This window comes from Halyomorpha halys, unplaced genomic scaffold, assembly GCF_000696795.3.
Source record: "Halyomorpha halys isolate HHAL.00 unplaced genomic scaffold, Hhal_1.1 Scaffold256.1, whole genome shotgun sequence".
NCBI classification, from domain to species: Eukaryota; Metazoa; Arthropoda; class Insecta; order Hemiptera; family Pentatomidae; genus Halyomorpha; species Halyomorpha halys.
Genome location: NW_027108006.1, coordinates 339,630 through 353,371, shown reverse-complemented (window position 1 = coordinate 353,371; position 13,742 = coordinate 339,630). Strand labels below are relative to the sequence as shown.

Genomic DNA, 13,742 nt, shown 5'->3' with positions numbered 1-13,742 from the left:
TGCAACCATATGTCTAAAGTGCCTTAGGTTCAGTTGGGCAAGGGGCAATTGTTTAAATTTATAATGCTGGTTCCTTAACTCACATAAGAAGGATTGGAGACCGATCTATTATAAATCCCGTAGCTAGAGTTTTTTTAGAGAGACCTCTTCATTTATTTAATACAAATAATCTCGCAATGAAAACTATTTTTTAATTCCTCTTACCTTTTAGAGATTGAATTGCTAAATACATAATATGCCTATATGGAGCACTTCTATAGAAGTGTATCTCCATGGTTCATCCCCTTCGTTGCATTAACATATCCTTCCATTGTTATCAGTTGGTTTACTCCCTCTACCAACTTCTTATCTCCTTAAGTTAAACTGCCAACTTCCTCTCGGCAAGATGCAGATGCATTCCTATTGTGTTTAGAACTGGGGCGATTCGCCTTGTTTTATCAAGATGTCCTCTTCCTCCTTAATGTTATTATAATCTCTGAAATAGTATTTGGAATTATGAGTTGTATAATAAAACTATGGTTAATTGTAGCTTTTCAAAAATATATATATTTGTAATATTAAAATATGGGAGTCCTCAAAATTCAGAGAGGATTTTATTTTCTTAATTATTATTCCTTATAATTTAATTTCTAAAACTAAGGGGGTACCCTATGTCCTCCCCATTTTACAAATTATACAACTGTTTATTTAATTTTTATACTCGTTGCTCAAATTGTGTATTTGTAATTTACATGTATTCTGTAGGTTAAATTTGTATTATTTTTTCAATATAGTGTCAGAAAAAAAAAATTCAAGTATTTGTTCCTGAATTTTAATTTGTCCTTTAATTTAGTGCCTCATTAAAAACAATGTTCGCAATTATATTAATTCTATCCCTACGTCGCTTTTTTCCTAACTGTTCAGGATCTACGTTTTAAACTATTCTCTTCTTTAACAATTCCTGTCTTCCATACACCTTCATTATTAGTCCTTTTTTTTTTTTTTTCGCAAAATGCCTTCTTCATCTGTTAAACTCAATTTTCTACGACCCATTTTTGCTATTCTACCTCATATGCAATATAAAATATTACATGTTGATCACTAAAAACATTTGTATGTTACAGAGAGGTAGCATTATATCATGTAACAATATAAATAAAAAAATTACAATAGAAAGTTCCTTACTAGGTCTTCCATACCGTCTATTTCAACAAAATGAAAGTCCTTTCTGTAATATACATAGTCTAGTATAGTAACTTGCAAAGTTTGTCTGATGATTCACTTATAAAGAAGGTTTCAGAACAGTTTTTACATAATGATTGTGTGCTGTACGTGACGTTTACAACTCGCTAACAATTTTATTGGTCAGAATATTATAAAAACAATAAATAACACTTATTAATTTTATTATTAATAAAATTACTTAAATTTCATGCTGTGCAAGCGAAATAAGGCTGGTTTTCAAAAGAATTGTACTTCAAGTGTAGCTAACTATTTTTTTAGTTGAATTAAAGAAATTAAATTTGTACCGCTTCAAGCCATGAGGGTTAAGAGGTGTAATAATGGAAGTATTGTTACTTGACCAACGCTTGTACAAGGAGGTTATTTGACCAGAATCACGCTTGATTGAGATTTATAATGTTAATTTTTTTTTAATCAATCAGATTATACAAAATATATTCTAAGAGAATATCCCCTCATATTATAAATACAATTTTAGATATGTAAAAATGTTAACAAAATAAAAAGTGATATGCTTTTTTGGCAGCAATATGCCACTTAAAATAGTTTGTATGCTACTTATATGAAATGTAAGTGATATAGAAAAAGAGTCAATAAATTGGGAGTTAAGTGGTGGTCAAATGTTAAATACTTTTTTTTCTAGATAACAAAATTAAACTTTTTTTTTTATTTATTTATTTTATACTAGATCGGCCTGGTGGGCCTTACATGGTTGATATAACCATTACATTATATATTTTTTTTTAACAGTTGATTATGGGGGGGGGGATATAGTCTCGTATAAAAGACATCCCTAATTTAATATAATATAATATACAATATTTAAAAGAAAAAAAAAAGATAAAATAAATAGATAAGAATAGTGTTTTTTAATAAAATTAATAACAAAAAATTACGATATTTGTAGACTTGACAAAACAAACAATTGCACTCTAATGGTAAAAAGTTAATTTAAAAAAAGGGACGAAAGAAGAAAAAATAATAATAATTAGTAAAATAGAGGTAGTGTGAATAATGAATTAATAATTATAGAATTTATAATAGAATGTCCTACAGCAGCCTGGGCTTCAGTCTTCGGGTTGAGGTTGGGTTTCCCAGGTTGTAGGTCACTGCTCCTTTAACTGTCGGCAACTGGGAGTGGAACTTCATGAACCGGTTTTTGATGTAATCCTCTATTGACTCCATTTGTAAATTTTTAAAGATTGTAATTTTTTCCTTTTCGTGAGGGATGGCACACCCCAGACTTCACAGCCGTACATCAGAAGTGGCTTGAGAATTGTTTTAAATATGAGAACAGTTGTTTCTGGTTTTAGTTTGGAATTTCTGTTTAGGACAGGACATAGCTTGTAGTATGATGTAAAATTATAATTGTAATGCTTATGATTGATACTCAGTCGTCTTTAAAAGTAAACCTTTTAATCCGAATGTTTATTTCACATTATTATCTATTATTTATGTATTAAAAAGTGCAACATGTATTAAAAAAAAAATTAAGTATCAAAATTGTAAATAATGAATTTATGATTTTTTTTTATATAATATAAATATATTATAAACCATCGTCTATCGGTTTGTATCTTGTATTTATCGTTTTGTATTTTCAAACCTCATGTTCTGGATGAGCATCCACCATTCGGAAAAACCATGATTTTTTTTTTAAAATAAACTTTCTAGCATTTATTTAAATTTGAATACTCAAGTTAATTATGCCCCTTTTAGTGTCAAAAAACAAAGAAAGAGAAGGACAAAGAAGTGAAGCAATTATACGTTTCGAGTGCCCTCTGCCGGAACTTGAAAGGTACGATGGAGCTTCTTTGTTTTTTTCTGGCAGTCATCTTAATTTTAATTGTAAACTTGTAATTACAACGTCGACACGAAACGGCTTTAGTGCAATATTTCTTTCTCCATTTAAACATTTTTCCTGGCAGAATCAATTATGTTGCTAAACTTTTTTTATCTTATTTTTTCAAGTATAAATTATTATTTTTCAATTATTCTTTGTACTAGTACAAGAGCCCAAGAGGAGAAAAAAGTCAGTTACTTCACCCCAATTTTTGATTACTTTTATGAAAACTATGTCTAAATTACTAGTAAAAATTGATGAGTCTGCAAAGTATACGTAGGGGGAATAAAAAATAGCGACTGTTTCAAAACGTAATAAAATAATTAATTTTTCATCCCAACCTCTATATCTTTAAAACTACCAACAATAGAATTACGGTTTCTAAAATAAAGTTTTATTGTATAAATCAAAATTATCGTCCGAACAATAATAAATCAATTTATTTTAGGAAATATCATTAAAACTACTATTCCTACGAAAGTAAACGTCATAAACTACTTATAGTGCATCAAACTAGCTTTAATTTGAATGCTAATAGACATCTACACGTCACATAGTTTTCGAGATATTTCTCAAAATAAATTAACTAACTAATAGTCTTTCTATACATTTTCAAGAAATGTTACTTTTTAAAAAGCTATATTTCGGTAACTATTCGATGTAAATAGCTTTATTAGGGCTAATGTTTCAGCAAATTTACTCTTCTTTAAATGATGTTCCTTTAGATTTTCTTGTGTTGGTAGAGTTTAGGTTATAGAGGTCCGAATGAAAAATTAATGTTTTGGAACAGGAACCTTAAAAACTGCCATTTTTTATTCCTTTTCCTATTCCTTGACAAACTCATCTGTTTTGACTAGTAATTTTACATAGTTTTCATTAAAGTAATCAAAAATTGGAGTGAAATAACTGTCTTTTTTTCTTTCCGCCTCTTGTACTATACTGACCAGTATGGTTCTGTAAAATGTAGTTTGATATAAAGTTTGTCAACTATATAAATAGATACATCTCTGAGCATATCTCTTATTTGTAAAAAAATGTGATTTAAGGCGAAAAATTATTCGTAAAAACTTATATCAAAATCTTTGTGTTATTAATTGGATTAATATTATTAATCTCTTTGTGTTATTAATTGGACTAGATGTACTTTAAAACCTGCATTTGATTTCGTTAATAACATATTTTATTGAGATTATAATACAATCTGCCGCACTCGAGGGCAATTAGTATTTGAGCTTTGCATAACCAATCACACAGTTTATGCATAGAAAAAATAAAACTGAAAAAAAAAGAGATTATATTAAGACAAATAAATGAATGGATTAAACAAACATAAAATTAATTATAATAAAAAGAAAATAATATGAGGATAAAAATAAGATAAAATTAGATATATAATAGTAAAATAATTAAACAACTAATGTTAAAAAAATTAAAGTAAAACACATAAGAAATCGTTTGGACCACAATGTGCAATATAAAGTATTTACATTGAGCCCCGGAATCCCTGAACCAATTTCGGCCACCCACAACTGAATGATAAGACTGGACTTTAACTTTTAGCCTCCAGTTATTGAGAGCCAGTGGATACTAAAGCTTCCATTATTAATGCACAAAGCACAAGAGCCGGGAAGAAAAAAAGGCAGTATCTCACCCCAATTTTTTATTACTATAATGAAAACTAGGTATAGTTACTAGTCAAAATTTATGAGTTTGCCAAGTATAGGTAGGGAGAATAAAAAATGGCGGGTGTTTCAAAACCTTAAAAAAACATTAATTTTTCATTTGGAACCCTATATCTTAAAAACTAACAACAACACTACAAAATCTAAGAGAACATTATTTAAAGAAGAGTAAGTTTGCTGAAATATTAGCCCTAAAAGATCGATTTACGTACAATAGTTCTCGATATATAGCTTTTTAAAAAGCAAAATTTCTTAAAAATCTACTGAAAGATTAGTAGTTAGTTAATTTATTTTGAGAAATCTATATCTCAGGAACTGTATGACGTACAGATGTCTATTAGCTCTCAAATTAAAGCTAGTTTAATGGATTATAAAGACGTTTATGACCTTTACCTTCGTAGGAATAGTAGTTTTCATGATATTTGCTAAAATAAATTGATTTATAGTTGTTCGGACAATAACTTTGATTTATGAAAAACTTCATTATAATAAATATATCTCTAGATCCGTAAGACGCACATATGTCTGCCAACACTCAAAATAAAGGAAATTTAACATACTATAAAGTACTGTATGACATGTATTTTCGTAGGGGTAGTAGTTTTTAGTTTTCACATATGAATATAAATTTAGTAAATTAAAATTTGTCCTTACAACTATAAATAAATTCATTTTAACAAATTTCATGTAAACTATTACTCCTACGAAGATAAACATCATAAACTACTTTATAGCCCATTACACTAGTTTTAATTTGAGTGCTAAAAGACATATGTACGTCAAATGGTTTTTGAGATATAAATTTTTCAAAATAAATTCACTAACTACTGATCTTTTAGTACGTCTCATACAACATTTTATATGAAATGTTGCTTTTTAAAAAGCTATATCTCGAATACTATTCAACGCAAATAACTTTATTAGGGCTCATATTTTAGCAAATTTACTTTTCTTTAAATTACGTTCTCTTAGGTTTTCTTGCGTTGTTCCTACTTTTTAAGATATAGAGCTCCGAATGAAAAATTAGTTTTTTTTTATCGCTTTGAAATAGCTGCCGTTTTTTATTCCCCCTACCTATACTTGGCAGACTCATCAGTTTTGACTAGTAATTATACATAGTTTTTAGTAAAGTAATCAAAAATTGGGGTGAGATAACTGCCTTTTTTCTCCTCTTGGGCTCTTGTACTATAGTGTGAGGTACTCTAACCTCAACATCCAATTAATATCTGAGATACCTAGGTGTAGAAGTGGCTATTTACACTTCAAAACATAACACGCTCCGACAAAAAATAAAAATAATTGAATCTTGTTTCCTTAAAATTTACTATTTGTAACATAACCCATCCCACTTACTATATTTTGTAATTTTTTTTTCTTTTTAAGGAAAAACCCTCACTACTAGTTACTTTTTTATTTTAACATGGAACAACGTTTCGGAAATCTGATCCAATCCTAATTATCATATGTGTTACATCTTCCCTTTAAGGGATTTTTTTTCATTATTTATATTTTATTATAATTTTGATATATTTTTAGTTATCATTTTTTTATTTCTGTCTATAAACTTTTATCTACTTATCCGTATCTTTCATATTGTACCATCCAATATTCTGTTGTCCTAAATTTTTTTATAGTTGTATTTATTATTGATGATGATGATGATGATGATGATATTGCAGGAGAACGACGTGGACGCCATCCACCCCGGCTATGGGTTCCTCTCGGAGAGATCAGACTTCGCCCAGGCCGTTACAGACTCCGGCATCAGATTCATCGGACCATCCCCCCACGTGGTACAGCAGATGGGAGACAAAGTTGCAGCTAGGCAGGCAGCCATCGACTCTGGAGTACCCATCGTACCAGGTTAGTTTCAGTGGGAATAATACAGGATCTTTTAAAAATATTGTACTCAGTTTGGAACTTTATTTTGTAATAGGTAAGCTGATCCGCGAAACTATTCGCATAACATTAGAAAGTCCTTATTTTGAAATTTCGAATTGTTGCTAGTTGCTTCCGGAAAGAAACTGTTCCAGAAAAAATCCACTAAGAAATATATAGATCCTTAAAGCCTAGCACTTATTTTTGTTGCGGTTGTGGCATAAATGACTTTGTTTTCCAGCTAGATTTAGCACAAATTCAAACTTGCCAATGCGAGAATTTTTTTAAAAACTCTGCCTCTGTTTGGCGGATTGGTTGCAAGAGTGCAAATAACTTCGCACGACCTCTTAGAACCCCAGACCTCACTCCTGAGACTTCCGAATCATTTACAAAAACAAGCGAAAGAAAAAAAACATAAGAAAGCCGAACGAACTCTATTTCTCTCTTCACTGAAACCTACCAATAACTAAATGTTCAACACGATTCTCTCAGGTCCGTTTCGTTCGGCTCTATGTTCATATGCTATTACCACTTTAGCTCCCTCGGCTATATAAAGCTTGTTACTTCAGTGTAATTTTGAGTTACAATGTCGCTCGATGTAAGTTTTTTTTTCAAATAATTCTTTTCTCGTTATAAGTATTTTAAAGGTATTTTTAAAGTAAATAAGGCAAGTTGTTTTAATGGTTTAAGAAGGCGTGCGAGGAAGGGTCGATTAAGGGAATATAAGCCTTTTTTTTCGTACCCTCCTGTAAAGATTTTAATTGGTATTTAGTACGTACATATAGGAGGTATGCTATATGTATAGCTGGGTATGAAGGATACCTTAAATTGTCTTTTGGCATTATAAGGTTAGGTGAGGGGTCCAATGAAGGTTGTAAACTTGGTTACAATTATGGGAACGGGGAAATCCTCCACGATAGCCGAGTGTTCTAACACATGAATCTCTGGAATATAAGCCCTCCGTGGCAGCCTTACTTATCTGACTTCTCAAACAGACAATTATAGCGAGTAGATTGGTCGATGTACGACATGTCACAATCTCACAAGAAATCATAACACACGAAAAAAGGCCCAGCCCACCCCTTATAATGCCATCTGGCAAAGGAAGGGTACCAGTTACGTGTTTATATACTTAGGTATATATAATTATTGTTTTATATATATACATTTACAATAAAGGAGGTAAGAAAAAGAAAGGGAGGAGTGGAGGGTTTTATGCCGTTTTTCAATTTCAGGCGCTTTTTAAATATTGCTCGATTTAACTATCTTAAAGTCTCCTCCTCCCGTTTTAAACTAATATTTAATCGTCTTGGTTTCGAAAATTTGACTTAACTGCTTCATATCAACAGATATTTTACTTAATAATATGTATATTAATCTTGCGATATAAATAAAAATATTTTTAAATAAACATATCTACATATTTAAGTTTATTCCTCGTTGTACAGTGCTGCTAATAAAGCAATTGTGCCTGCATTGCACACAGAGTGAAATTCGAAATTTTTCGTCTAGTCACCTCCCACGTGACCTATGACCAAAGCGACAAAGTACTGTCATCGCGTGAGAGGTGACTTTTACGACTGATAAGGGTGATATGGTTTTTAATGTTTTGCGATAATAACTCCGAAAAACTTAATATTTTTCCTTTATCTTGTTAAGTGGTTGATAAATGGACTTATGAAACCACATATTGGCCTCCACTTTGAAAGAAAATGGCAGATGATAATGAATAGTTATGATGATTAGCTTGGTATGACCAATTACTTTTGTGTAAAACATAAAAAAAATATCTACTCAGTAGTATCGCGGAGAAGGCCAGCGGAGGGGCGGATTTCTTTTGTATTCCATGCATCTTAAAATATTAACCATTTGTTGAACCAAATTTTGAAAGAGGTGGCGTTGATTTTTTTTCTTTATTTATTATAAAGGTTCTTTATTTAAAATAATGAATTCAAACAAACTGCTTCATCTGTCGAGTTAATCAACTCGTTAATAAAACACATATAACGTGGGACAACGTTTTCTTATCCTCTAAGAAAACGTTCCATAAGATAAATAACAAGGTACATAAAAATTACAAATGATAAATATTAAGTTACATTAAATGTTAATATTCTATTATTTAGAGAAATGTAGGAACACAAAACTCCTACGAGTAATGACAGGCCTCTTTAAGGACCTCCTTACAAGCTACTACTGTCGAGTTTGCTTTGAGCTCCGATTTCGGCTAAATATCAAGGTAATATTATATTCCTCTTTGGTTGACATCGAAAACCTCTATTCCTCAGAAGTATGTCTTTTAAGAAAGATGTATAAAATATCTGTCTTGTTGTATTCTACGTTCACTTCTTTTCATAATTTGAAATATTTACTCATATTGTAGACAAATACTGATTTCTTATTATAATGAATTTATTCCCTCTATTATCACCCCTTATAGTACAAGAGCCCAAGAGGAGAAAAAAGGCAGTTATCTCACCACAATTTTTGATTACTTTAATGAAAACTATGTATAATTAATCGTCAAAAATGATGAGTCTGCCAAGTATAGATCGGGGAAATAAAAAATGGCGGCTGTTTCAAAGCGATAAAAAACTAATTTCTCATATCTTAAAAAGTAGGACCAACACAAGAAAACCTACGATAACGTCATTCAAAGAAGAGCAAATTTGCTAAAATGTGAGCCCTGATAGAGTTATTTGTGTTAAATAGTTTTCTAGACATAACTTTTTAAAAAGGAACATTTCATAAAAATGTTGTATGAGACGTACTGAGAGATCAGTAGTTAGTGAATTTATTTTGAAAGATTTATATCTCAAAAACCATTTGTCGTACAGATGTCTATTAGCACTCAAATAAAAGCAAATTTAATGAGCTATAATGCAATTTATGAAGTTTATCTTCGTAGGAGTAATAGTGTACATGAAATTTTCTAAAATAAATTGATTTATAGTTGTGTGGACAAATTTTCATTTGCCAAATTCATATTCATATGTGAATATCATAAAAACTACTACTCCTACGAAGATTAGTGTCATAAACTGGTTTATAGAAAGTTAAATTTCCTTTATTTTGAGTGTTAAAAGACATACGTGCGTCTTATGGATCTAGAGATATATTTTTTTCAAAACCCAGCATATTATACGAACAACAAGAAATTAACATTTTGTGAGTTTATTTTGTCAAATACCATAAAAACTACTACTCCGCCTACAAATATAAGCATAATTAACTATTTTGTAGTAAATTTAACTAGCTTTAGAGCGCTGGCAGACATCTGTACGTCCAATGGTTTCTGAAATGAAGTTTTTCATAAATCAAACTTATTGTCCGAACAACTATAAACCAATTTATTTTAGCAAATATCATGAAAACTGCTATCCCTACGAAATTAAAGGTCATAAACTTTTTTATTGTTCATTAAACTAGTTTTAATTTGAGTGCTAATGGACATCTATTCGTTTCATAGTTCCTGAGATATAGATTTCGCAAAATAAATTAGCTAAGTACTACTCTTTCAGAAGATTTTAAAGAAATTTTGCCTTTTAAAAAGCTATATCTCGAGAACTATTGGACGTAAATAGCTCTTTTAGGGCTAATATTTCAGCAAATTTACTCTTCTTTGAATAATGTTCTCTTAGATTATCTAGTGTTGTTGGTAGTTTTTAAGATATAGAGCTCCGAAGAAAAAATTTAGTGTTTTTTTAAGGTTTTGAAACAGCTGCCATTTTTTTATTCCCTCTACCTATACTTGGCAGACTCATCAATTTTGACTAGTAATTATAGATAGTTTTCATTAAAGTAATCAAACATTGGGGTGAGATAACTGGTTTTTTTTCTTTCCGGCTCTTGTACGATTACTTCACCTCAACAGTCAAGCCATTGACGTCTATCCTGTGTAGAAAATCTTTTGCTATACTCGTTTGCTAAACAACAGCAAGTTCGGGGATGAGCAAACGTGTGTCTGGGTTATTAAGATTGGTTGGTACATGTAGGCCTAAATTTGCGGCCTAAAAGAGCGCTTTTGCTGCTTCCCACATGTTTGTTTTCAGTTTGCATTGTACAAGCCAATCCAACGCCAACCCATCCCTACTGTTAAACTTGCGCGAATTTTCCATGATTCTAAAAATGTATAACATCACCTTAAGACTACAAATTGAAGCATATCACGGACTTATATTTGTTTCAGTGATTTTCAAGATTTATCAGGAGAAGAATTTTTAAAAGGTTGTCTAAAGTTCAAACAATTTATCTTCGTTTTAGTGGAATGTTAAAGGAGTCTCTACTCGTTTGCCAAACAATGGCAAGTTCGTGCATACGCAAACGTCAGATGAGTTATTTGGATACGATGGCACAAGCTGGCTTGAAATTACGGCCAACCCGTCAGGTGTCGGTATTTGAACCCAATCGAAGGGCGCTTGTGCTGCTTCCATACGTTTGTTTTCAGTTTACATTCCTTTAGAACTGCCAACAGATGAATAGTTGAGCTCTCCGTGTTTTAATTGATTATAGAATTTCCCCTACCTTTGGATTAAATAATTAACTCTTGTTTACGATTGTATATATTTTAAAATTCTATCAATTCACTGTAAATACATTGTTTGAAATCTTGTTAATTAACTTTAGCTGTTTACTATTTGTTTAAAAAAGAAGACATATATATATTTATTAAGACATTATTTGTCTAGGTAAATTAAAATTTTTCTGTTATAAATTCAAGAAGGATGGTTTGATATATAGGTTGTGTAGTACTGTTTATAAGATTCTTTATATATATATTTTTTTTAATATTTATTTATTGGTATTTACAACTATACATTATAATACATTTAGTAAATCTGATCTAAGTTAAATTGGAGTGTTACAGGCGTGTAGAGCAACTACCCATTGATGACATTTTACATTAGCTGGTCTCGTGGCCATCTTCTTTTCAGGCGCCTCGGAGGATTGTCAGGAATGGAATAGGATGGAAGATTAGAAACTAGGGGGTTTGAGTGGTTAGAGAGTTTATAATGGAAGGAGTGATATCTGGTTCGGGCTAGATCGGTTACATAGGGAACATTAAGGTCTTTATGTATGATTTTATTTGTGACAAAGTAAGGGGCATTGAGGATTTTACGATGGATTTTTGATTGTAAGGATTGAATACGAGAGGAATTCGAAGGTTTAGTGGAGCCCCAAAGCTCAACTCCATATGTCCAGATTGGCCTTATTACAGTCATGTGTTCTTTATAATATACAACTCTCTTTTTTTTTATGATTATATTATTTTTGTAAAGAAAAGTGGAATGTAATAGCTTTAAAAATTCAAAAGAACAAAATAAGCATGTGTTTACCGACGTTTGTTGCTTCCTTTATTTGCCAATAATTTGTACTAGTATTCGATTTGCGGCAAATGTGTGGATCCAGCATTAGAAAAACATCCCATTAACACTTGTCACAGAATAATTATATTTCCCGGATGACTGGAAAATCGTTCTCTATTATTTAACATTATTCATTTTTGTCCCTACGGTCTAGTTTCTTTTGACATGTCGAGTCAAAATTGTATTATCATGATTTGCTAATGCAATATTTCCTTGGATGGAGTCGAAATGGCCATCAAAAAATTAAAACCTTATAAAGCAGCGGGAACTGACAATATTCCTAGTGAACTAATCAAGGCATGTGGTGAAATTGGAGTTTCTAAAATACACTTTTTGGTTAAAAAGATCTGGGAAATTGAGGAGAAGCCTGAGGAATGGAAGGAGTCTCTTATTCGTATTCCTGTTCACAAAAAGGGTCCAATGACAGATTGTAATAACTATCGAGGAATCTCACTCCTTTCTGTATGTTATAAAATGTTTACGCTGATATTAACTAGTCAAATCACGGAATACGCTGAAGAAATTATGGGATACTACCAATGTGGTTTTAGACGAAATCGTTCAACTATTGATCAAATCTTGTAGATAAAACTGAAATACAACGGGGTAGTTCATCAGCTTTATATAGATTTCCAAAAGGCTTACAATTCTTCGAACCACCAGAAGCTGTATAATATTCTGATTGTACAGTGAATACCAAAGAAGTTAGTAAATCTCGAATGTGCATGGCCGAAACGTCATGCAAATAAAATAAAGTACGAATCAGTAATTATTATTCTGAGAAATTCCAGGTCCGGTCGGGCTTAAAACAAGGTGATTCTTTATCACCTATCTTATTTAATCTAGCACTAGAATACGTCGTTAAAAGTGTGATCAATACTGAAAAGGGTTTAACTTTGGGTGGTAAAATACCGATGGTAGGGTATGCTGATGATTTGGTATTATTGGGTGAGGAAAAAGAAACTATAGAACTAAATACAACCACATTAATAAACTTCAGCAAGGAACTAAATCTTGGAATAAATATGGATGAAACAAAATATATGGTTAGCAGTAGAAACGCGAGTAATTTCGGTGATAGAGATATAGGAGAAAATACGTTTGAACAGGTAGATAAGTTTAAGTATTTAGGTTCTATAGTAACTAGAAAAACGAAATAGATGAGGAAATAAAAGCGAGGTTGAAAGCGGGAAATGCTTGTTATTTTTCAATTTCGAAACTGCTTAGCTCGCGCCTTCTATCGAAAAACTTAAAAATTATAATTTACAAAACTATTATCCTTCTCACTGTTCTTTATGGATGTGAGACGTGGCCCCTTACACTAAAGGATGAATAGTGCCTTAAGATTTTCGAAAATAAAGTATTACGCAAAATATTCGGACCGAAAAAGGATAAGTTAATGGGAGAATTTAGAAGACTACACAATGCTGAACTAAGGGACCTACACTCGGTAAATATAATTCAAGTTATAGCATTCCGGCCTATAAGATGGGCATGTAAAGCTGTAGAGCTTAGTAACGAGCGGATCCCTAAAATGTTAATAAACACTGAACCAACAGGTATATATCCGAGGGGTAGACCTAAACGTAGATGGGAGGATTGCGTTAAAACTGATTTAGTAGAATGGGGTTTGGAAGAGCATTACTGGAAGAATATATGCTGAGAGCGTTTGGTGGTATCGGCATCGAACCTTCGGGTTTGTTAGTCCTTCATTATTATTATTATTATTATTATTATTATTATTATTATTAT

General features: G+C 31.3%; 1 protein-coding gene across 4 annotated transcripts in view; it reads left to right on the top strand.

Moving 5' to 3' along the window:
- The window catches only part of PCB (Pyruvate carboxylase), a 576,937-nt gene that overhangs the window by 534,289 nt on the left and 28,906 nt on the right, over positions 1-13,742 (top strand). For all 4 annotated transcript variants that reach the window (XM_067046399.1, XM_067046400.1, XM_067046397.1 and 1 more), the window contains one exon: positions 6,426-6,609. In XM_067046399.1, the coding sequence (XP_066902500.1) occupies positions 6,426-6,609 (184 nt within the window). The remainder of the gene's footprint in view (positions 1-6,425; positions 6,610-13,742) is intronic.